Source organism: Stegostoma tigrinum, chromosome 1 (assembly GCF_030684315.1).
Source record: "Stegostoma tigrinum isolate sSteTig4 chromosome 1, sSteTig4.hap1, whole genome shotgun sequence".
In the NCBI taxonomy this organism is placed as follows: domain Eukaryota; kingdom Metazoa; phylum Chordata; class Chondrichthyes; order Orectolobiformes; family Stegostomatidae; genus Stegostoma; species Stegostoma tigrinum.
The window spans coordinates 25564111-25589924 of NC_081354.1; the positions used below are offsets into that span (position 1 = coordinate 25564111).

Genomic DNA, 25814 nt, shown 5'->3' on the forward strand with positions numbered 1-25814 from the left:
AAGTTACTTTTACTGAATTATGTAACCAGCCACCCAGATCACAACCAAAAGCAGCTGTTGCTGATAATTAACTCTGTGCTCGGATGTGGACCTTGAATCTGCTGGCAGTGACCATGCACTCCATGTGAGTACCATTCCACCAAAGCAAACAAAACGTGAAGGATTTCCCTGGGACAGCATGCAACTCACGAGAACTCGAGTATTTTGGTATGATCATTTTCAGAGTTTTATTGACCCACAGCTTCAACACGGGGGTAAGCTTTAACAGATTTCACCATAACATCTGATATTTACACAGTTTCCCCTTTCTTGCCCTGTTTCCTTCCAGAGTCACGCTCAGGTATTACTGCAACAAGCAGAGAACGTCATAGCTGTTAATTCTAGCCAGCAAGCTTCTCTCACTAGAGCTTTGTGCATAATGCTCACTGGTAACTCTCATATCTCCTTCATGCACATCGCTCTATCTGGTTTTGATCCTCGCTTCTTTGTAGGAGTCCCATCCTCACGGCTGGCCAAGCTCACTCCCCCAGCAGACAACCAGGCCATTACCACATTCTCTCAGCTATTTCCTCGATGCTCCCACAATTTTCACTGGCGCGTAATTTTGTCCTTTCTCATTACTCCATACACCAGCCACCACAGTCCATTAGCACCCATTCAATGTTCTTCTTTTGATGCTGCCCAAGTTCCCGCATCATATAACAAGGTTCGTCTCATAGCCACTTTATACTTTCTTCCTTTCAATTCCAGTAATCGCATGCGATCACAACACATTCTATTTCATTCCTTCCAGTTACCCTACTGCTTCGTTTTCATTCCCATATTTCTATCAACTGTCAACACTGACCCCAGGTATTTTCAGCTACACACTTTCTCCAGGTCTGCATCCACAATGTTCACACCTTCACTTGGATGGACTTCCTGAGCCTTGTGGACCATTGTCATGTACTGGGGTTATGAGTCTACCGATCTCTATACCTTAAGTCTTCCAGGTGTTTCTCTCCAGATACTCAGCCAGGTTTTCATCATGTCTACTATCATCTGCAAACATCGCAGACCACTGCAGTTCCTGTCTCACTGACTCAGTTCAAACATCCATGATGATCAGGAATAGAGGAAGGATTCTGCTGATGCAAACTCTGGCACAGTAATGAAAAGCGACATTGTCACTTAAAGGTTTATTAAAAAGAAATGTGGAAATGCTTCTCCACACGCATTAAGTTCAGAACCAAAAAAAGTACTGCTCACACTTGGGCCTAAGTTACGAACGCTGCATGGTAGAATTTCAAATTCAGTTTGAGGTGCGGCAACTCAGGTCTCGAGGGAGCGTCCTCAAGCTAAATATCAACAATGACAGCATCGTGAAGAAAATTTGTCTAAAATGGAGAAACAGGGAAGTCATTAATGAGTAGTGGCAGACGTGCAAGAATAGTGCTCACTGAAAATTTATTCCAGTTAAAAAGGACTCAATAAGAAGGATGACCCACCTCTGGTTAACAGAGGTGGCAAATGAGAGTATTCAATCAAAAGCTGAGGCATAAAGAGTAGTGAAAACTAGTGGTAGGCCACAGCATTTTTTTTCATTTAAAGGAATCAGCAACAAGTGACTAAAATGTAGAGTCATACATCACAGAAACAGACCCTTTGGTCCAACTTGTCTGCGCTGACCAGACCGAGTCCCATATCCTGCTAACCCCTTTCTATTCATATACCCAACCCTGCGCCTCTTAAATATTGTAACTGTACCTGCCTCCAACACTTCCTCTGGCAGCTCATTCCATACACGCACGATCCCCTGTAAGAAAATGTTACCCCTCAGGGTCTTTTTATATCTTTCCCTTCTCACCTTGAGCCTGTGCCCTGTAGTGCTGAGCTCCCCTACCCTAGGGAAAAATAGACCTTGGCTATTCACCTATATAGGCCCCTCATGATTTTGCATATGGTTACTGCTCTGACGGTCCAGGGAAAATAACCCAAGTCTATTTAGCCTCTTCCCACAATGCACAACCTCCAATCCTGGTGAAATCATTCTCAATCATTTCTTCACCCTAGCACAACACATAGTAACAAAGACTTCTGTGGGTATATAAAATCGGAATAATGAAAGCAAGTGCAAGACCTTGCGAGAATACAGCTGGGGAATTAATACTGGGGGAAACCGAAAAATGGCAGATAATTTAAACCAATATTTTGCATCAGCTTCACAGCAGAGGATACAATAAGCATTCCAATGGTATCAGATAAACAAGGTGCTAGTGGGACGAAAGTCTTCTAACGGTCTTTATCACAGAGGGACACAGTATTTCACAAACTGATGAGCTAATGGGCTAAAGACAGCCAAGTCATTTGGACCTGATGGCCTGTGTTTTAAAGGAAGTGGCTGCAACAACAGGGGAGGCATTGGTCAGAATATTCCAGAACTCACTGGATCCCAGTAGGGTTCCAAAAGATTAGAAAGCTGCTAATGCGGTGTGTCCCTGTACAAGAGGGAAGAGGGACAGAAAGCAGAAAACTGCAGGCCAGCTAGACTAACGTCTTTTTTTTGGAGGAAAGCTAGCTTTCTTTATTAAGGGAAAAACAGCAATGCATTTAGAAAAGCCTAAAACAATCCAACAGTGTCAATATGGTTTGTGAAAGCAAAAAGAGATTTTCCACAGTTCTTTGAGGATATAACAAGCTGGGCCGAAGAAGGGAAACTGGTAGATGAAGTGTGTTTGGATTTTTAAAACATATTCCATAAGATGCCATTTAAACATGACTGCACAAGTCAGGAGCTCATGGTATTGTGGTTATGTAATCTCAAGGATTCAGGGCTGGTTAACACCCAGCACGCAGAGTCAGGGTTGATGGATCTTTTTCAGGCTGTAAAGTTGTAGCTAGTGGAGTTCCACAACGACCTTCTCCACACGCATTAAGTTCAGAACCAACCTTAATTACTTACTACTGATATTAATAACTTAATATCAGTAGTACAGCCTTAATTACTTACTACTGATATTAATAACTTGGGGGAAGGTGTGTGGAGGTGCAGAGTGTAATGTATCCAAACTTGAGGGGGGTCATGTTATGGTGAGGATATAAGAAATTTGCACAGTGGTACGGATATTTTGAGTGAATGGACACAAACTTGACAGATGGAGTTTGATCTATCGAAGTCTCAGGTTGTGCACTTTGGCCGGAGGAATCAAAAGACGGACTATTATTTAAATAAAGAGAGAATACAAAAAATGGCAGCCCAAGAAGGATCTGGAGTTCTTGTCCACAAAGCAAAGTTCATATGCAGGTGCAACAAATAATTAAAAACGCAAATGGAATTCTGGCCGCTACTGCGAGGAGTTTAAAAATAGGGAAGTCTTGTTACAAATGTACAGGGTGTTGGTGAGTAGTGTGCGCAGTTTTAGTTCACAGAATCCCTACAGTGTGGAAATAGGTCCTTTGGCCCAACAAGTCCACACCAACCCTCAGAGCATCCCGCCCAGATCCATCTCCCTAATCTATACATCCCAAGACACTACAGGCAATTTAGCATGGCCAATCCACCTGCCCTGCATACCTTTAGACTGTGGGAGGAAACCGGAGCACGCGGAGGAAACCCACGCAGACAGTCACCCGAGGGTGGAATCAAACCCGGGTCCCTGGTGCAGTGAGGCAGCAGTGCTAATCACTCAGCCCTAGTCTCTGGATTTAATAAAGGATATACTAGCATCAGAGGTGATTTAAAAGAGATTCACTAGACTGATTCCCGGATAAAAGTTGACTCATCAAGAAAAGGCTAGAGAGATTAGGCCTTTATTAATTAGTCTGAAGGAGAATGGTGGGGGAGGGGATCTTACTGAGATATACAATTGCCGATCAGACTCAACACGCGAGATGTTGAGAAGATATTTTCATTGGTGGGGGAAGTCTTTAACTGGGGACATGGTTACAGAATAAGGGGCACTCATTTAAAACTGAGGTGCAAAGCAATATCTTCTCACAGAAAGTCGCAAATTTTTTTGAATTCTCTACGCCACAGTGTTGTGCAGGCTAATCACAAAATACTTAAAAGAAGTGGCAGAGTGATTCTTGACATAAAAGGGTGTGAGGAGCAGGCATTCAGGCCATGACCTGCTAATAGCAGGGCCAAAGGCTCCTATTTCTTGTGTTCACATATATTTTATACTCGAGCATTTAAACAAAACATGCAGATTGGCACATGTGTAACTTGTGGCCAATAATCTCTTGGAAATGACCTGGACTTAAATCACAAACACTGTCTTTTCGGAAGGCTAGCCAGCAAGAATTTCATAAAGTCAAAATGAGATCTAGAAAATAAAATATAGACCTCCTACACACTTTGTTGTGTGTGGATGTTAAATTGACCTCAATAGGTAATACCTCCAGATCAATTCTCCTCCATTCCATCTCCTGAATATCAGCTGGTGGCCCAAGCCACAATCCTCCCCCAGAACAGTTCCCCGTTTTCAATCTCCGAGAGGGAGGCATGTGATGGTGTACAGCTCACCAGAGCAAGGGTGCCACGTACAATCACATGTTGGGAATACACTGCGGAAATACACTACAGGAAGGTCAACTGGTTATTGCCAAAACAGTCTTTTTAAAAAATCAGGAATAAAAAGAACAACTTGACTTTCTTCTGTAGATCACTGATTCTTACATTACAGCTCTTCTCAGTCTAGACAGCTTTACTGACACTGACACCATTCATTTACTTTGCTTGTGCCTCTGGACATGTGAGAATATTGTAACATTAGACAGCCGTTTCAGAGATGGAATGCTATTGCGTTAGTTATTCTGTTTAAGCAACTTGCTCCAAAATCTGTCCCAAAATTAATTTGGGCAGAAGGACAGTTATATTCGGGTGGGGGGGGGGATGTTTGTGTTGCTAATTCTCTCTAAATAATATAGGCATGTTTGTGCACTGTTTGGAAGTTTCCTAATTGCACTTTAGTGGAGCAGGATTGTTTAATAACAACAGTACCTATACTGACTTGCAACTCTCATGACACCAGTCACTCATAATGGGGCAAGAAAACCTTGCATGCATTAGGTACAAATTGCTAAGCACCAGCTATTTGTCTTGTGATTAAGCAGAGGTGAAAAATATTCCAATGAACCAATCAAGTCAGTTATAATCAAATCGCTGAATTGAGTAGCTTCACCCTGGTTAAACACTCAACAGCCAGTCAGTGGAGGGCCTGACAGGGAACCCGGGGTGGAAAAATGGATAATTAGATTACTTTGAAGTGGGAGGGAGATTTAACTTAGATGTACAGAACTATTTATCAACAGTGACACACTGTAACATCATCTGTGGGTTGCACCATCTGGAAGATACAATGCAGCAATGTGCCAAGGCTCATCCAAAAATGCAACCGCTACCATCCAGAAGGACAAGGTCAGCAGATCGGTGGAAACACCACCAGCTGCAAGTTCCTCACCAAACCACTCTTCATCCTGACTTAGAAACATATCGTCGTTCCTTCACGGTCACTGAGTCAAAATGCCGGAACTCTTTCCTGAACAAAACTATGGCTTTCCCCACACCCCAAGAGCAGGGACAGTCGAGAAGGCAGTTCGCCACGACTGACTCCAGCACAATCTGGGACTGGCAATAAAGTGCCAGCCCAGCCAGCAACACCCACATTCCATTGACAAACCAAAAAAGTAAGGAGTGCGGAGACAGTGGGTGGGAAGCATCTGTTTCCACACAACAGGTCCACACCAGCAGCAACAGATTTAAAGTTAAGTGGCAGAAGGAAGAGAGTTGATGGAATTTTTCAACCTCAAGGAAGGCAAGGGTTTGCCTGAACGGGTGATAAAAGGCAAAAAAACAAAAACCTCCTTACGTTTGAAGTGTCAAAAATCCACACAGATGCAGCGTGAACAAGATATACAGCTTGCATAGTCAGCAAAAGCAGAACAGACTGAATGGCCTCCAATGGTACTGTAAATTGTCCATGTCTGCATAAACAGGAAAAGGCACTTGTGAATGGAGGTGGGCAGGATGTACAACCTTTGGAAGAGGTGGCATGACTAACCTCAAAAAGGAGAGCAGCTGATGCCAGGGACGTGGGGAGGCGGGGAAAGCTATTCAGCGGACGACCAGACGTGGGTCTCACGAGCTCAAAGAGCTTGAAGAGGGCACGAGGAAGAGAGGAAGGCAACTAGAGACCGGGCAAGGCACGCTGGCCAAACGTGGGCTGGCGAAAGCATCGGAGTCAGTGAAATGGTCTGAAAGTCAGTGGCAAGGTCGCCCCATCAGCTTATTTAACCTGCCGAAGACAAGAGTGGACAGCACAGTAACCTGGGGTGAAGAGATAGTGGGAACTGCCGATGCTGGAAAATCCGAGATAACAAGGCGTAGAGCTGGATGAACACAGCAGGCCAAGGAGCATCAGAGGAGCAGGATAGCCGATGTTTCGGGTCTAGATCCTTCAGAAAACTGGGATTAAAGCTGGCTGGTGGTTTTGAGAAAAATCAGGAGTTGGCTACACTCAGCATAACGATGCTGGGGTGGTAATGGTCGTGGCAGTGGACACTGGAGTCCCGCAGCTGTCGATGAGCAGCAGCCAGAGATGGAGATCAATGGCTAAACCAGAGGCCATGGGAAAAGCAAAACGGAGGGAATGGAATAAGGATGGCACAGTTGATATGGGGAGTGGTTAAAAAGGAGGACACATTGGCAATTAATTCAGTGGAGACCTACAGACAGACTACAGCAGCTAAGCTCCAGATTAAAATAATGATCTACTTTCAGAGGGTAGTCTAGAGAAACAGCAATAGCCAATGCTAGTGGCATAGTTTTGCAGTAAATTTAAACTGGGTCACCTTTCTATAACACTTTCTTTGAATAATATCCAAAAGATTTAACCAAAACGGGAAAATCATTTTAAAAAACAGGTGAAAGTACTCTTACAGTTCAATCACGTACAGCATTAACAGCATTCGTGAGTAGGAGTTACTAACCTTGGAACTGTTGTGGTTACTACAGGAAGGGAAGTTGGAGACACCTGCGATAAGACTCCACCGTGACCAGATGACGAGACTTTCACTGTTGTGGCCCTCCCCAACTTCACAACACTCTGCTGGGCGGTGTGCCGCGCCCCTCGTGAAACCGCCATCATTTTTGAGGAAACGGGAGAGGTGACATGTTCTGAGGACGGAGACATCACCTCAGATAAGTTACCGGTTGCATCAGTTCGTATTTCAGATGGATAGGATCCACCACTGGGATCAGTTTTGTCTTCATCAATAATTACAAGGTTTTTGGGCATCTCTTTGAATTGGTAGACCAAGCGTTGCCCTTCCACCTTGGCTAGGATCCCTCTTTGGTAATAATACCTGAAAAAGGAAGAAAGGATTCACATTTATTAAATATCTTGTATGACGTCAGTATACTTCAGAGTACATCAGAGCTAATGAAGCACATTTGGAATGTCATCACCTCAGTAAGGCAGGAAATGCGGTACCAATTTGAGTCCAGCAAGCTCCCACAGACAGTAATAAGAAAATAACCAGATAATCTATTTTAATAGTCTTGACTAAGGGATAAATTCAGACCTGAACTCCAGAGAGAACACTCATGTTCCGAAACACACGCTACATTTGAAAGAATAACTTATGACTAGATTCCAAATCTTCAAAGAGACACAAACCTGTGCTCCTGTTACATTAAAGCTCCAGTCAAAAGGGTATTACATAATCATTTGTCACCAAACTTACTACAGATATTCGGGACATTTCAAGTCAACTTTTTGGGTTCTTCAGTCCTGAACGAGGTTAATACCCAAAATGTTGACTTCTTTCCTCCAGATGCTGCCTGTCCTGCTGTGTTCTTCCAGCCCCCCGTTTGTCTACCTGGATTCCAGCATCTGCAGTTTTATTCTGTCTCTTACTACAGACATTCTTAATACTAATATTTGTCTGAAGCATTTGGAAGGATAAATCCAGAATATTACCACTGAATATTTGTCAAACTCAAGTGGATGCAGGAAAATATATGAATCATTCAATAGTACCCAATTTGAGTATTGCTGAAAAAGACAAATTTTGTTGAACATTTTTGTGTTGCATGTATCAGGACAATTTGTAAGAATACCAGTTTATGGGGCAAAGCAACATTTATACAGTTATATACTTCAGTGCCCACTTGCCAATCAACACTCCCAATCTCATACAGTAGACAGGTCAGTTTTCCCCCTTTAAGTGGTATTCTTGCAAATCGTCCTGATGAGTGCAAAACAAGTAACTTCAAGTGTCTTCTTCAGTTATTTCTTTATTTTGTTATCTATAGGACTTCTAGTTTTAGATTACAGAAGCATCCCAAAAACAACTTCAATCATCTTTTAATCCTTCCAATTTCTGACAGGCGTGGAGGCGCATTTAATTGGAGGAACAAGATTTTCATGACCAGAGAATTACACAACCTTCCCCCCCACACCCCACAAAGATGGATTTCCAAAAGCGCTTTATTAGACTGAGTGGACTCATGGCAAGTCTGGCACGGCACTGAGCCACATTCAGCTAGTGCTTGGTGATAATTTAGTTGTCCTTGGCTAAAAACATCTTGACTCCCTTTATGGGAGCAGAGAACTTAGACACAACAGTAGGCTATGCAGTCCAGACCGATCTGGCTGTGGGCTCAACTCCGCTTTACAATCTGGCTCCCATAACCCTCCACTGTGTACACAAATCCACATCTGAGTAAGAGCAGGGATTGGGGATGGTGCTGATATGTATACTGTCTGGGGACTAAACCAAAAACTTGGCACAGCACTGGCATCCTTTCCAATGCCATGGCGGTCTCCAGTCTTTCAGCTTCCATAATACTACCCCACTCCTAATTCAGCCCAACTACTGCTGGAAATTTCATCTATATTTTTGTTAACTCTGGAAGTGACCACTTCAATGCTTTCTGAGCAGATCTCCCACTTTATCATTGAAAGCTACACTGCCCAAATCTGGACTCGCACAAAGCTACTGCTTCCACCAAAGCATAATGTCTTTTGCTAAAATTCCTCAGCATGCTTAATCCCAAATGCTAACTTTCTCCAGCTGTATGACCTGGTTTTCCTCCAATTCCAGTTTCTTGCGTGTCCCAAGATTCCATCACTTCTTTAGCAATCGCCCAGGTCTGAACTCTCTAGGATTCTCTCCCTACACCTCTCTGCCACTCTCTACTTGTAAGGCTCCATTCAAACTTTGCCTCTTCACCTGAGCCTTTTGTCTCCTGCCCTAATACTTCCTGCTGTGACCCAGCATTGAATTTTATCTGACGTTCCTATGAAGCACTTTGTATTTTTAGCCACACGAAACACACTATATGAATATAAGCAGCTATTGATTGAATAAATGTAGTCATCTTTTTTGATGACTCAAAAAAGCACAATAATTTAGACAAAGTATTAGAGTGCCAAAATTTACACAAACATTATCACAATCCATAAAATATCTTATAGTTGGACAGAGATACAAATTGTGTGCAAGTAAAATATTAGGAATGTTGGAATTGTAGAATTACTGAAGTTACTGAACCAAATGAAACACTTTTAACCCAGAACTGCTAAGAAATCTATATTCAAAGTTTTCATTACAGTGACTCAAAGTGACACCTCTTAATAGAGTGTCACAAAAAAGGCTGAAAACCAGACTTCTACAGTCTACCATTTGTCAATTTTAATTGTTATTAAATAAGTAAAGTGACAAAACAGGACAATTCAGTTAGGTGCTATGTTGCCAAGGAGACATGCCGGACTACTTAACATCTTCAAACACCAGGCATTTCCCATTCACTGAGCAATCTTGAAGCCAACTCAAAGACCCAAACCTTTGGCTTGTCCCAAATACAGCACAGCCTTACTTAGCCTTTCATGCATCTTCAACCGTTTCCTCTTCACTATTAAGTATCTTTCTTTAAAGCTCTAACTAATATGAAGTCAGGTGAATAAGTTCCTCACATCACTATTAATCAAAGTAAGGTTTTGATATTTTTCTCCAAATACCCATATGGCCTCAGGTGAGTGTACTAGTTTTCGAACATTGTTAACTGATATTTCCAATGTTTAAAACATTGAAAAAAAACTATAGTCTTCTAAACATTATGCTTTCTTCCCCTTTTCAGGGTGCCCATGCCATTCACAATTAAGAGTAGATTGGTAACCTATGCCCATCACCTGAGTCTCACAGCACAGAAACAGACCCTTCAGTCCAACCAGTCCATGCTGGCCATAATCCCAAACGAAACTAGTCCCACCTGCCTGCTCCTGGCCCACATTCCTCCAAATTTTTCCTGTTCACTTCCTTATCCAAATGTCTTTTAAACATTATAACTGTATCCGCATCCACACCTTCCTCAGAAGTTCATTCCACACATGAACCACCCGCTGTGTAAAAAGTTTGCCCCTTGTGTCTTTTTTAAAATCTCTCTCCTCTCACCCTAAAAAAAATACTCTGTAATCTTGCATTCCCCCATCCTCGCAAAAAGACAACTACCATTAACTCTATCTTTCGCTCTCATTATTTTACAAACTTTCTATCAGGTCGCCTCTTGACCTCCAACGATCCAGTGAAAAGTCCCAGCCTTTCTTTATAACTCAGATCTTCCATAACCAGCAACATCCTGGTAAATCTCTTCTGAACCCTCTCCAGCTTAATAATACCCTTCCTAAAACTGGGCGAACAGAACTGGTCACTGTATTTCAGAAGAGGCCTCACCAATGCCCTGTGCAAACGCAACATAATGTCCCAACTCCTATACTCAAAAGGACTGAGCAATGAAGGCAAGTGGGCCAAATGCCTTTTGAACCATCCTGTCTGTATACAACGCAATCTCCAAAGAATTATGTACCTGAACCCTTGGGTCTTTCTATTCTATAATACTACCTAAGGCCTTACCATTAATTGTATAAGCCCTGCCCTTGTTTGTTGTACCAAAATGCAACATCTCGCATTTATCCAGATTGAACTCTATTTGCCATTTTTCAGCCCATTGACCCAATTCATCAAGATCCCTTTGTAATCTTAGAAAACCTTAACTGCCTACTATGCCACCAATTTCGGTCCGTAAATGTACTAACCATGCCTTCTGTATTCTCATCCAAATCAGACCAGAGGGGCAGCCGGGAAGGAAAGCAAGTGAGTATAAATACTCACCCTTCGACGCCAACGGCCATTTTGACTGCGAGCAGCAGCGGAGGCAAGACGGACCCAGAGACTGCAGCTAAGGTAAAGCAGTTTATTTTTAAAATTACTTACCGGTAGCGGGCAGCGGTGTTTTTCCTCTTTCAGAGAAGGAGCGGGAGCACCAGAGGAAGTGACGAGGACCAGAGGGGCAGCCGGGAAGGAAAGCAGTGACCATATATATCAGCAAGGCGGCTAAACCCGAGACTCGACAACTGTCGTGTCTCCCACCCGCGCTCCTCCTCTAACCTAGTTAATAAGGTAAGGTTCATTCTAAACTTTCTCTATTGAATATAAGTTTATTAATTTGTTATTATTACTTGACGTAAGCTTTCTACTTTAGTACTGAGTGGGTGTTCAGATAAGTGGGGTATGGATGCTAGGGCAGTTGCTTGCTCCTCCTGCAGAATGTGGCAGTTGGGAGATGTGGCACACGTCTCCGCTGGCTACATCTGCGGGAAGTGCACCCAACTACAGCTCCTTGAAAACCGTGTTAGGGAAACGGAGCTGGAGCTGGATGAACTACGGATCATTCGGGAGGCAGAGGGGGTAATTGAGAGGAGTTACCGGGAGTTGGTCACTCCTAAGGCTCAGGACAAGGATAGATGGGTTACAGTTAGGGGGAGGAAAGGGGACAGACAGACAGTGCAGAGATCCCCTGTGGGCATTCCCCTCAGCAATAAGTATACCGTTTTGGATACTGCTGGGGGGGATGACCTACCAGAGGAAAGCCATAGTAGTCAGTTCTCTGGCACTGAGCCTGACACTGTGGCAAAGGGGGGAAGGGGGCAGAATAGAAAACTCGTGGTAGGGGACTCGATAGTTAGGGGAATTGACAGGAGATTTTGTGGTCAAGATCGGGATTCCCAGAAGGTATGTTGCCTCCCTGGTGCCAGGGTCCGGGACGTCTCCGATCGGGTGTATAAGGTTCTAAAAGGGGAGGGCGAACAGCCAGAAATCGTGTTACATATTGGCACAAATGATGTAGCCAGAAATAGGATTGAGGATATAAAAAGTGATTTCAGGGAGTTAGGATGGAAGCTGCAGAGCAGGACGAACAGAGTAGTGTTCTCTGGTTTACTACCAGTGCCACAAGATAGCGAGGCGAGGAACAGGGAGCGGGCGCAGCTGAACATGTGGCTACGCAGCTGGTGTAGGAGGGAGGGCTTCAGTTATGTAGATAATTGGGATGCCTTCTGGGGAAGGTGGGACCTGTACAAGAAGGACGGGTTGCATCTGAACTGGAAGGGGACCAATGTCCTGGGTGGAAGGTTTGCTCGAGTAGTTCGAGGGGGTTTGAACTAGTATGGCAGGGGGGTGGGAACCTGAGCTGTATACCAGAGGTGAGAGTTGATGCAGGTGAGGCAGTAGCAAGAGGTAGACCAGCTAGTGGGAAGGAACCAAGGGATCGGTTAAAGTGTGTTTGCTTTAATACAAGGAGTATCAGGAATAAAAGTGATGAACTTAGAGCATGGATCAGTACCTGGTGCTATGATGTCGTGGCCATAACAGAGACATGGGTTTCTCATGGGCAGAAATGGTTGCTGGATGTTCCAGGGTTTAGAACATTTAAAAAGAATAGGGAGGGGGGAAAAAGAGGAGGGGGTGTAGCACTACTAATCAGAGAAGGTATCACAGCTACAGAAGCTTCCATTGTCGAGGAAGATCTGCCTACTGAGTCAGTATGGGTGGAAATTGGGAGCAGTCACCTTGTTAGGGGTTTACTACAGGCCCCCCAATAGCAGCAGGGAGATTGAAGAAAGCATAGGTCGACAGATTTTGGAAAAGTGTGGACGCAGTAGGGTTGTTGTAATGGGTGACTTTAACTTTCCTAATATTGACTGGAACCTCCTTCGAGCAGAAGATTTGAATGGAGCTGTTTTTGTAAGGTGTGTTCAGGAGGGTTTCCTAACGCAGTACGTTGACAGGCCGACGAGGGGAGAGGCCATTCTAGACTTGGTGCTCGGAAACGAGCCGGGGCAGGTAGCAAATCTTGTGGTGGGAGAGCATTTTGGTGATAGTGACCATAACTGCCTCACATTCTACATAGCTATGGAGAAGGAGAGGATTAGGCAAAATGGGAGGATATTTAATTGGGGAAGAGGAAACTATGACGCGATTAGGCATGAGTTAGGAAGCATGGACTGGGAGCATTTGTTCCATGGTAAGGGAACGATAGACATGTGGAGACTGTTTAAGGAACAGTTGTTGCGAGTGATGAGTAAATATGTCCCTCTGAGACAGGCAAGAAGGGGTAAGATGAAGGAACCTTGGATGACGAGAGCGGTGGAGCTTCTTGTGAAAAGGAAGAAGGTAGCTTACATAAGGTGGAGGAAGCTAGGGTCAAGTTCAGCTAGAGAGGATTACACGCAGGCAAGGAAGGAGCTCAAAAATGGTCTGAGGAGAGCCAGGAGGGGGCACGAGAAAGGCTTGGCAGAAGGAATCAGGGAAAACACAAAGGCATTTTACACTTATGTGAGGAATAAGAGAATGGTCAAAGAAAGAGTGGGGCCGATCAGGGATAGCATAGGGAACTTGTGTGTGGAGTCTGACGAGGTAGGGGAAGCCCTAAATGAGTTTTTTGCTTCTGTCTTTACGAAAGAAACGAACTTTGTAGTGAATGAAACCTTTGAAGAGCAGGTGTGCATGCTGGAATGGATAGAGATAGACGAAGCTGATGTGCTGAAAATTTTGTCAAACATTAAGATTGACAAGTCGCCAGGCCCAGACCAGATTTGTCCTCGGCTGCTTTGGGAAGCGAGAAATGCAATTGCTTCGCCACTTGCGAAGATCTTTGCATCCTCGCTCTCCACTGGAGTCGTACCTGAGGACTGGAGAGAGGCAAATGTAATTCCTCTCTTCAAGAAAGGAAATAGGGAAATCCCCAGCAATTACAGACCAGTAAGTCTCACGTCTGTCGTCTGCAAGGTGTTAGAAAGGATTCTGAGGGATAGGATTTATGAACATCTGGAAGAGCATGGCTTGATCAAATACAGTCAACACGGCTTTGTGAGGGGTAGGTCATGCCTCACAAACCTTAGAGTTTTTTGAGGATGTGACTAGAAAAGTTGATGAGGGTCGAGCTGTGGATGTGGTGTATATGGACTTCAGTAAGGCATTTGATAAGGTTCCCCATGGTAGGCTCATTCAGAAGGTCAGGAGGAATGGGATACAGGGGAACTTAGCTGCTTGGATACAGAATTGGCTGGCCAACAGAAGATAGCGAGTGGTAGTAGAAGGAAAATATTCTGCCTGGAAGTCAGTGGTGAGTGGGGTTCCACAGGGCTCTGTCCTTGGGCCTCTACTGTTTGTAATTTTTATTAATGACTTGGATGAGGGGATTGAAGGATGGGTCAGCAAGTTTGCAGACGACACCAAGGTCGGAGGTGTCGTTGACAGTGTAGAGGGCTGTTGTAGGCTGCAGCGGGACATTGACAGGATGCAGAGATGGGCTGAGAGGTGGCAGATGGAGTTCAACCTGGATAAATGCGAGGTGATGCATTTTGGAAGGTCGAATTTGAAAGCTGAGTACAGGATTAAGGATAGGATTCTTGGCAGTGTGGAGGAACAGAGGGATCTTGGTGTGCAGATACATAGATCCCTTAAAATGGCCACCCAAGTGGACAGGGTTGTTAAGAAAGCATATGGTGTTTTGGCTTTCATTAACAGGGGGATTGAGTTTAAGAGTCGTGAGATCTTGTTGCAGCTCTATAAAACTTTGGTTAGACCGCACTTGGAATACTGCGTCCAGTTCTGGTCGCCCTATTATAGGAAAGATGTGGATGCTTTGGAGAGTGTTCAGAGGAGGTTTACCAGGATGCTGCCTGGACTGGAGGGCTTATTAATTATGAAGAGAGGTTGACTGAGCTCGGTCTCTTTTCATTGGAGAAAAGGAGGAGGAGAGGGGACCTAATTGAGGTATACAAGATAATGAGAGGCATAGATAGAGTTGATAGCCAGACACTATTTCCCAGGGCAGAAATGGCTAGCACGAGGGGTCATAGTTTTAAGCTGGTTGGTGGAAAGTATAGATGGGATGTCAGAGGCGGGTTCTTTACACAGAGAGTTATGAGAGCATGGAATGCGTTACCAGCAGCAGTTGTGGAAGCAAGGTCATTGGGGTCATTTAAGAGACTGCTGGACATGCATATGGTCACAGAAATTTCAGGGTGCATACATGAGGATCAATGGTCGGCACAACATTGTGGGCTGAAGGGCCTGTTCTGTGCTGTACTGTTCTATGTTCTATGTTCTATTTGTATAAATGAAAAACAAGAGGATCCAGATCTGATCCCTGTGGAACATCACTGGTCACAGGCCTCCAATCCAAAAAGCAACCCTCCACCACTACTCTGTCTCCTGCCGTTAAGCTGATTATGTTTCTAACTGGCAAACTTACCCTGAATCCCATGTGACCTAACGTTACTAATTAGTCTACCATGCGGAATTTTGTCATAGGCTTTACTAAAATCCAAATAAACAACGTCAACTACTCTGTCACCAATCTTTCTGGTAATTTCTGCAAGAAGAATCAATTTTGAGAGACACGATTTTCCTCGCACAAAACCACGACGACTAGTCTTAAACAATTTTTGCCTCTAAATACCCATAAATCCTATCTTTTATAATAACTTGCAAATTTATGCACAACCAAAGTCAGACTCACGGGTCTATAGTTCCCCATGCAACCTTTCTTCAACAAAGGCACAACATTTGCCACTCTCAAGTCATCAGGTACCTCACCCATAGTTACAGATGATGCAAGTGTCTCTGCAAGGGGTTTCGTAATTTCCTCCCTTACTTTACATAACATTCTGGGATACATTAGATCAGGTCCTGGAGATATATCCATCTTTATGTTCTCCAACACCACACGAACTTCCTCTTCTGTGATGTGAACTGTTTTTAAAACATCAATGCCTATTTCTCTAGACTCCATTCCTTTCTCCACAGTAAAAACTGATGCGACATATTCATTTAGTATTTGTCCCATCTCCTGAGGTACAACACAAAGACGACCTCTTTGATCTTTAAGAGGCCCTATCCTCTCTCTCGTTACCCTATTGCTCTTTATGTATTTATAGAATCTCTGTGGATTATTCTTAACCTTATCAGCCAATGCTATCGCGTATCCCCCCTGTGCCTTCCTGATTTCTCCCTATAGAATGCCCCTACACTTTTAATATAGGTTAAGAGATTCAACTGAACTAAGCTGTCTATATCAAAACTAAAATATTCTCTTCTATGCTTGATGAGATGAAAAGACAATTCATCTTCCAAAGTATCTTGCAGTGAACCAATCTACTTAAAAGTATAAACTTACATAACAACTTACACTTGTTTTCAATGTAGCAACTTCTGTGTCCCTTCCCCAAATGCAATCCAGTGCCAGCACAGTGCAAATATAGTGCAGGGCAGCTTTCTCAGATGGAGAAGGCGAAGTTACAATGGGCTAGAAATAGCTTGAGATGCTAATATAACAAACCATGAGATGATCAAGTCAGTTGAGAATGAAAGTCTTTGCACAAGAAATACAGATGTGATGAATGAATTCAATATGGCAGAATCAGCAACTGGCTTTCCTGTATGTCACAGCACGTAGTTCTCCTGGATAGGTACATGCAAGCTACAGCGCATCTTTAAAGCAGACATACAGTGCTTCTGATGTCCTTAACGAGGATGGTAGAATGACAGCAATTCAGAACCACAATTCTCTGCTCAAGCCATCGATTAATACAACCACAACACTTCATTTTGTTGTTCTTTTAAAAGGTAGAGTATTAAAAAGTAGAATATTTAATATTTTCTGTAGACCATTAAATCGTCACATTTTACAAATAGATTATGAACAGGTAGATTTCCCTTCTTCCAAACACAGTCGTGAATAGTTAATTTGATTGGACACGCACTGCAAGGCATTTCACCAAGAGAAGGTTGTAATGCACTGACAATCCCAATCAAACATTTTGTTTCAGTGCCAAAGCTCACTGAAAGACAAATTTTCACTTTAGAACTGCTCCTAAAATGAATTTGTACAATGAAATCTATGTTTGAACCAAGGCATTATTTTTAGAAACAGATAAATGCTGCAAGGTTGTAAATTCAATGACTACTGTGGGTTACATTTGATTTACTGATTTTTTTTTTTAAATAAACGTGCCGTTACCTTAGTGCCCTACCCATTGTCTCATAATTCATGTCTGGCTTGTTCTTGTGCTTGCCCCAAAGCTTGGAAACTGCCTTCGAGTCAACCAACTTGAAGATGCCCTTCTCCCGCTGAGTCCACTTGATGTACCGCGGACAGGTGTTTTTGTCTTGCAGTAAGTCGAGAAGGAACTCCCAGAGGTAAGTAGTGTTCCCTGAGGAAGCAAAACACAGCAGAATATGCAAGTGCAAAGTTTAAGAGTTAACGGCACATGAAGGAGCTGAGCGGGAATAAAGCGCATATTCTTCATCAACATGTCTCACGTGCAAGGCAGCAAACAGTTGGAATGATGAACAAACTGAAAACAGTGGAATGCAGAATTAAGTTCCCTTTCACTTTCCCCTCTGAATGGCTAATATCTACTGAGACAGAAGGCAATGAGCAGGGGACAGCCATTCCTCACCTGCTTAGCCCAAGCTGACAAGTATCAGCGGAGAAGACACTAAAAATAGCTGGAAGGACTCACCTGACTACTTGGGATATGCAAGACAGACAGACTTTAGGGAGGAGTAAAGGGACCACCAAACAGGTTCGGCATGGCCTTCAAGGGAAGTGAAGATTGTAATGCTAAGGGCTAGATCATATGTATTTTCTGCTAAATGTTAGATTTTATTTAAATGGCAACGTAACAGTGGTATATTAAAGGGCTCTTCGATTTAGAATCAATTATAATCTTGAGGATAAGGACAAAGTACAATCTTTTAAAGCTCATATAAAAGAGCAATAAATTATTTGCCTAAATTCCAATCCTCCTGCCTACTCCCAAAGGCATCTGTTAATTCTGCTGGAGTCTGGTACAACTCTTTAGTTTTCTAGAAGTCATACCAGACTTAAAATATCAACTCTAATTCCTCTCTCCACTGATGCTGCCAGAGACATTGAGTTTCTCTAGCATTCTCTGATTGTTTCAATTTACCATCTGCAGTATTTTGCTTTTGTCCTATACTGTTGTTTGGTTACACAGCACTGTCACCCTCAGGTACCCACCTTCAGAGTCTTCATGCTAGGGTGAGCCTAAATGGCAACTGTAACAAGGAATTGCATGTGGAATTTCTAACTCATCATGTCAAACAGTTACAAGGGAGGCCATTCAGTCTATCGTGTCTATACCAATTCTGGTTCAACAATGCAACTCTCATGTGATTTCCCCGTCTGCTCCCCATAACCCTGTACATTCATCTTCATCAGACAGCTGTCTAATTCTCTCAAAAGACTTGACTGAACCTGCCTCTGACGGAATCCTGGGCAATGCACTGCAGATGTTAATAACTCACTGGGCAAAAATCTTTTCCTCATGTTGCTTTTGCTTCTTTGACCATTAACTTTTAATGGCACTCTCATTCTCATTCTTGATTCTTAGTTTACAGGACTTTCTAGCAGACACCATGGGCATTTACAATACAGGAGGGACTGTTTGGCCCATCTCATGCTTTTGCCCATAAGTTTTAATATTTCTCTAAAAAAGTTTCTGTGCAAAAACAAACCTTCCCTAGCTTTTCAAGCGATGAGCTTCCACCATGCAGCTGCAACTCTCAAGTCGAAATAAACCTTTCTATAATGTTCCGCATCCTTCACAAATTTGTTTTTAAGCTTATCCCTTCCAGGGAATGCCCCGAGTCACTGCATAGTTCCAGCAATTCCACTCCCATCTTTTGCCAGCCAACACTGGAGGAATTAGGAACACAAAGGGACTTGTAAGAAAACAACTGATTCGGCCCTCTTTCCCTCCCAGAAAGAACAAGGCTTTAATTCAATTGAATCAGGAGAATATTATTCACTTCTCATGCACATGACTTCTCTGTGCAAATGGGATTCTGCCCGTAACACCCCAACTCTTGCCAATTGGTTTGTGAGCCCATTAGCTTTCTCTCCCAAGCACTGGGTTCCTTGCTGGGAATAAAAGTCTGGGATATGGGGAGAGTGGAGAACCTTCAGACAAATGGCCTTATTTCAGGTGAGAGTCTGAACAATGAGGGTTAGCGAACCATTTGACTGCAAAAGGACTGCAACGCTGCTCTACTGTCCACTTTTAGCAGAGGCTGCTAAATAGCTACTCAACAGCCAATTGTCCAATCCCAACGTCTGGGCACTGAGGCCAATGAGTCCGTTCACCCTGTCGACACTACAGCACGGACTGAGATAAAGAAACTCAGCCCAGATCGAGAATGGAAGCCAAGAGTTTACCTGGCTCAGTTTCAGCGGATAAATGTCCCCACCTATCGGTTACGTGCATTCACATTCTGCAACAGCAACATCTTCGAGCAATTAAAATGCAAAACCAGTGCAAGTGCAAAGTGCCAGAAGGGGTTAAGACAGTGTGTTTCAGGCAGCTGAGCTAAAGGAATTCCACAAAAAGATTTCACCAGTTATACAAGTTCACCAACACACCAGCATCTCTAATCTCGGTGTGGGTGACCCTGCTGCCCAGCTTGTAGTCTTATACCAAGAAAACCATTCCCATCACCTCACTAACAAGCTACCAGTGATTTACTTAACATTGGCGCATTAGTGTGATTACAGATGGCACAGTGCTGTGCCTCCAAAAACCTGGGTTTAACTGTCTGGCGGTGAACTTTCAACCAGGTTCATCCCCAATTTCCTGATCTGCTGAAATGTGAAAAATCCTTAGAATTCACGCCCTCTCCCCTCCCGTGGTTTTGACAGCGTGGGAATTCACCTTTTGACAGCTACACTTACCCTTCCCTTCTCTAGCCTTCTTTTTCACAGACAGTTCCGACGGACTATTAGGCAACTCAGACTGCTGGTTCTTTGGTTTTCGACCAGCTGTAAGACACATTGGAATGCTCATTTACTATAAATCTCACTAAATTAGTGAAAAGGGCAACTCTGGCCCCAGTCCAATTATATAGCTGAACTGCTGCAAACAAAAAAAGGAATGGGCCAGTTACAAACAAAAAACTAAGACTGTGGTTTTGGCTACTGCTGATTTTGAATTAGTGCTGAAAGGGTGACTATTAATAAAATGAAAAAAAAGGATTTTTTTCTTAAGAAGTACCTTAATTTGATTCTGGCTTCAGCCTGACAGTAAGTTACTTAAAATTTCAGTGAAATTGCCTTGTAAGCACTTGCCTCAAATTTTTTTTTTTTTTGGGGGGGGGGGGAAGAGCGGAGTGGAAGAGAGGAGAACACACCATTTCCCAAATTCCCAATTGTTCGGCATTTTAGACCCCACCGTTTCTCAAGTTCTCAATCCCTGAAAGAAAATGGAAACAGACTTCAACTAAGACTCAACTCTATGGGCATAAACAGTCCTGCAGTACCTTACGTTGCACCCAAGCGAAACTGTGTTCAAAGCTGATTTAACAGGAAGGCTGAGGGATTTTCGGAAGAAGGGACCCGACCCAAAATTGCAACTTTCCTGCTCCTCTGATGCTGCCTGGTCTGCTGTGTTCCTCCAGCTCCACATTGTTATCTCCGACTCCCAACATCTGCAGTTCTTACTGTCTCTGGGATTATAACAGCATAGTGTTGCCAGACATTCATTTGGGTGCAAACTTTCTCGCAGGACATCAAGCTCCCTCCCAAAACCCAACAATGGCATTTCAACTCCTACCCTGACAGATAGTAGCAAAGATTTACAGTGTGAGGATTAAACCAGGGGGTCTTTTTATACATTTAATTCCTTGTCAGACAAGACAACACCTTTATCCACACTGAGGACGCAGAATTTTGATCTAAAGTCAAGAGCGTTGGGCAGGCAAGCCAAAATAGACTAAAGCTACATGACTTGTCAATCACAACACATTGAAAATCATAGGAGCAAAAGACCCAGATGGATGGCTCAATCATCACTATAGTTGACAGCAGATCAGTACTCAAAAGCCTTTCCCAGCACCACATTTTAACTTTTAAGTACTCATTTGCAAAAGAATATTTTGTTCAATTTTTGCAACCAAAATGTCAATGTTGGGGACTGGAATTTTCATACATAGTCTCAAAAAGAAAAGTTAACCCTCTGCAAATGCCAGATGTAGAGTAAAGCAGTCTCAAAAGTCTCTTAACTATACCTTCATTGCAAATCTCAAAATGCATCAATACAGACAGTTTCATTCCCTGTACCAGCCAACTGAATTGGTAATTTCATGCAATGCAGTGTCAAATGATGCCAGTCCGGGGTAATTTAACATTGTGGCCCGCAGCTAGGATTAGGTCAGTTGAAAATTGTCAAAAGAAATCTTACCAATAAAGAGAAGCACTTTTTTTTAAAAAGTCATATCATATGTTGCCGAGTTACAAAACTGTGTGTATTAATCACTTTCAGCTTAAAATGTTTTCAGGAAGAAAAAGGTGTAAACTGTCCTCGAGAAACCGTAGATAACACGCCCTGTTCGAGATAACGTCCAGATACTCGTTGGAAATTTCACTACTTGCAATGTTGAAAAAGTGCTTTGTACCTTTCTTCTTTTTGGTTGGCTCTGGGGTTTCTAGTATTGGTAACGCAGGAGACGTGTCCATTGGCTCAGGCTCCTCTGTCGACACTTCCACTACTGTCTCCGTGATCACGTCAGGCCTCATGGCAGCATGGACAAATTCCGGGGTCGACACACAGGGGGGCACGAATACCTGGACTGCACAAGTAAGTTTCAAAGATTAAACTTAACAAAGGTGAAGATTTTGTTATTGACACCTTATTGATATCCTTTAAATAAAAATAAGTGGCCTTAAAGACACAGCACATTTCATACCCAGTACGCAACTCAACTTGGTACACTTTCCAACAAAGTTACCTCCATCTTTAATAAATCAATGCCCTTTCTTGTTACAATCCAAAACATTTCCTAAATAATCATTAACAGCCTCAAAAGCAGCAAGGAACTGGGTACAGGAGGTCTCACCTTTTAAGTGGAGCAAAAACATCTCTTTACATTCACCACAAGCCCCCAGGTATAGTATCGTTTTATACTGGCTTGTACCTCAAGCACAGATCAATCCACAAGGAACAAGACTAAAGTGGAATAGCATCTAAACCATGTTAATTAATCCCGAAAGAGCAGTTCAAGCAATAAAGGAGTAGGAGTTTAAATCAAGTAATTTAATCAAATCAAAAGAGGAATTGCAGTTTGCTGATTTGCAAGTCAGGGAGGTTAATGGCATTGTAGACTTTCCTTAAACGTTGTGCACAGACAAAAGTGAGATGTCTCAAAAGCAAGCCCAAATGAAAATTTTTATGTCTCATAGCTAACTGCTTTATTGCTCTCTGTGGTCGTGCCCATTGATAGGTAAATCTTAACTCTGGAAGCCAAGACTGGTGAATATCCACAGCTCAACATTATGCAAATTGATAAAACATTGTTTTAAAAACGTACAATGTGACTTAAAAAGCTCAATAATTTAAGTGCTGATGAAAGCAATAAACTTGCGCTGAAACATTGTAATTCAATTGTCTAACGTAAAGAACAACTTTAAAAGTATTCTTTCACGCAACTTCAACTGACCACACAATAACATGGCTAAAAGACAGAAGGATTAGCAGCTCGGTCATGACGATATGCCATGCAAGGTCTGCAAAATTACTGAAAATACTTGGAAAATTCGGGGCTGAGTAAATGAATTAACTGCTAATTTCACAGGATTCATGCAAAACAATGATAAATTAATTAAATTGCTTAAAAACAGTTAACAAGAGGTTTTAAGTTTCACTCAAGCAATCTGGGCAAGTTCTTTACGTACATGATTGCAACAGGAGACATGCTCCAAAATGATTGCTTCCTGCCCAAATAAGCTGTCAATTAACTAAAGATGTGCAAGTGATTGATCTCAACAACTAATCAATTCCGAGTGTTTTCTTTAAACTGAAAGGAAACAAAGCTAAAAACTCTAATCCTCCCCCTCTTCCCTCATGCTTTTCCACAAATCTCCCAAAGGTACACCTCATCTTTTTCCTGTGCTTTGACAAACAGGATAGCATGCCACAGTTACTTTAACCTGATCTAGACTACATGCAACCAATGTGGTATCACCTCAGTGATGTTGTTCATCTGCAGCAACTGGTCAAAATAGAAATGATTATAGAAATTCAGTGCCTTGGAGTACCTCCCCCCAAAACTAACATTTCAAATTATCCCCCTATTATAAGCGCAATAATTCAGAGAGTGTCACAGAAACATAGGAATGAGGAGCAGGAGTAGGCTCTCTGGTATTCTGACTGATCTGCAATTCAACATAATTATGGTTTAAATTCCACCTCCAAACAGTACCCTCTTCCCACTTATTCCTTCTTTTGTTTCCAGCCAGTTCTGTATATATGTCCCCTTACCCAATCCATTCACTTTAATTTTTCATGCTAATCTCTTATATAAGACCTTAGTGAAACCCTTCTGGAAGTCCAAGTAAACCACATCCACTGGCTCTCCCTTATCAACCCTACCAGTTACCTCCTTGAATTATACTAGCAGATTTATGAAGCATGATTTCCCTGTTGTAATCCACACTGATTCTGTCCCGGGTTTTCCAACTAAACTGCCATTAAATCTTTTACATTGGACTTTTAGCATTTTCCTTTCTACTAATATCAGGCTAACCAGTCTATGATTCCATTTGTTCTCTAGCTCCATTTGTAAATAGTAGAGTTTATACTCAAAATCCTCAATTCGGTAGATAACGGTTCCAGAATCTATTTCTAAGACCACTAAGTTCTGCGAACAAAATTAATCACTTATCAACTTGTCACCAACTAGACTTAACTGTTCAGAAGGTTATGGGTTCATGTTTCTCCCAAAACATGAGCATGGAAAAACAGGCTGGCACTTCTCCGTAATGCCTGTGGCTTTCACTTTGGGTGATGCATTAAGCCACACTTTGCAATAACTCCAAATTAGCCTTTGAATATGCCATGACATGGCTCAAAGAGGAGCAGGTTTCCCTCAGTCTTTTGTTAGAGCTAAGTGAGGCATGGTGAACAGAAAAAAGAACAGCCAGCCATTTGCCGCAATGATTTCTCTCGGAATATCTGGTGTCTCAATGCTGACTACTGACTGAACAGGAAGTACTTTAGCAAGTCTAGAGATGTTAAAGTGTGGATGCAATTCTCTTCTTTCAAAATAGAGGGTTCAATCTTCATGAAATGCAGTTGCAAACCAGGAGCGGGTCCCTGTAATTGAGGAAAACTGTGCCAACCAACTGGAATAGGATGCAGGATGGATTCCTGTTCAAAACTAAATTTTAAAAAGTAAATTGGCTGCTCTGCAGCCTTTGGCCCAAATCAACCACAGTCATCCTCCAAAGCGTCGCCTCCATTATCCTGGTTTAGTTCCACTTATACATATTATAAGCTGGTCAATGGTTTCTCATTCCTTCCTTTGCAGCTTCATTGCAAAGAAATCGTCTTTGAACTCCTCCTCCCTCACCCAGATCTACAAGAAAGGAACTGAAGAGTTCAAGCCACACTCATGCACGTACTACAATGCAGTCCTGAGGGAGCAATTCCAGAGGCAGAAGTTGCTGCTTTTGTAGAAGTTGCCAAATCAAAGAGCTGCCTGCACCTTTCGGATACACATAAAAGATCCTGGTGCAGCAATGAGAGAGGGGCAAGAACAAAAAGACACAGAGGAAAGAAAGAATGAGGAAGCATTTGCATAAGTTTTATTTTTTTAAAAATTAGCAAAACAGATGCAGAAACAGATGATATCATTCAGTAGGCAGTGTAAAACCTAGAATTGTACAGTAAACAGATATATTAGGCTCAAAAATAGACCTGCTCGTCTTCTGACATTATTCATACATTACATACTGAGCACTGCCTTGTTGCAATATCTCCCTATCAATATCCTGTAATCATCCAGAACACACTGACAAAAACGAAACTATCAGATCCTGGCTACAATTCAGAAGCAATAAGCCAAGATTACACATCATTTCTTAGTAAACAGAATACGCAGTTTTAAAGCCACACAAGCATTACATCGTAACGCATAAAACGTCATTCTGTTGCCGAGGCTGGGCGCGTGATAGTGAAAGTGAGCAAAAGAGAGAGAGAGAGAGAGAGAGAGAGAGAGAGAGAGAGAGAGCTGACGATGCACCCTAATTCCACAGCAGAGCTGCTGCAAGTCGCCAGGAGTCGAAGCCTTGTTTGGTGAAAGGGCTTCAAAAACATTAGCAAGTATCATCTCAGAAACACTCAGTACTTGAAGACTACGGATGCAAATCAGGAAGTGTGCCCAACAGCTGATATTTGATTTTTGTTTCATACACTTCAAAATACCCTCAAGCGTCATGCAAGCTTCCAGCAAAACGTTTTTATTACGTTCTTCCCTATCAATGAGATCTGTGAGTACACAATGTTGTCAAACATAATTTCAAATGAGAATTAGCTCCCAGTAATATAGACATGCTTTGCCCCAAAGTCTTCTCTCTTTAAGCAAATATCTTTCATCCACACTTTTCAGAGTCAAACCTGGATACCTACATG

At 42.7% G+C, this 25814-nt stretch overlaps 1 protein-coding gene across 8 annotated transcripts in view; it reads right to left on the minus strand.

The window, feature by feature from the left end:
* LOC125454788 (ETS-related transcription factor Elf-2-like) overlaps positions 1-25814 on the minus strand; it is a 138441-nt gene that overhangs the window by 3209 nt on the left and 109418 nt on the right. For 7 of the 8 annotated variants that reach the window (XM_048536022.1, XM_048535997.2, XM_048536013.2 and 4 more), the window contains 4 exons: positions 21802-21975; positions 20084-20170; positions 17348-17540; positions 6970-7344 (listed from right to left, as the gene is read on the minus strand). In XM_048536022.1, coding sequence (XP_048391979.1) covers positions 6970-7344; positions 17348-17540; positions 20084-20170; positions 21802-21975 — 829 coding nt within the window. The remainder of the gene's footprint in view (positions 1-6969; positions 7345-17347; positions 17541-20083; positions 20171-21801; positions 21976-25814) is intronic. The other variant, XM_059640099.1, reaches the window with a different exon arrangement.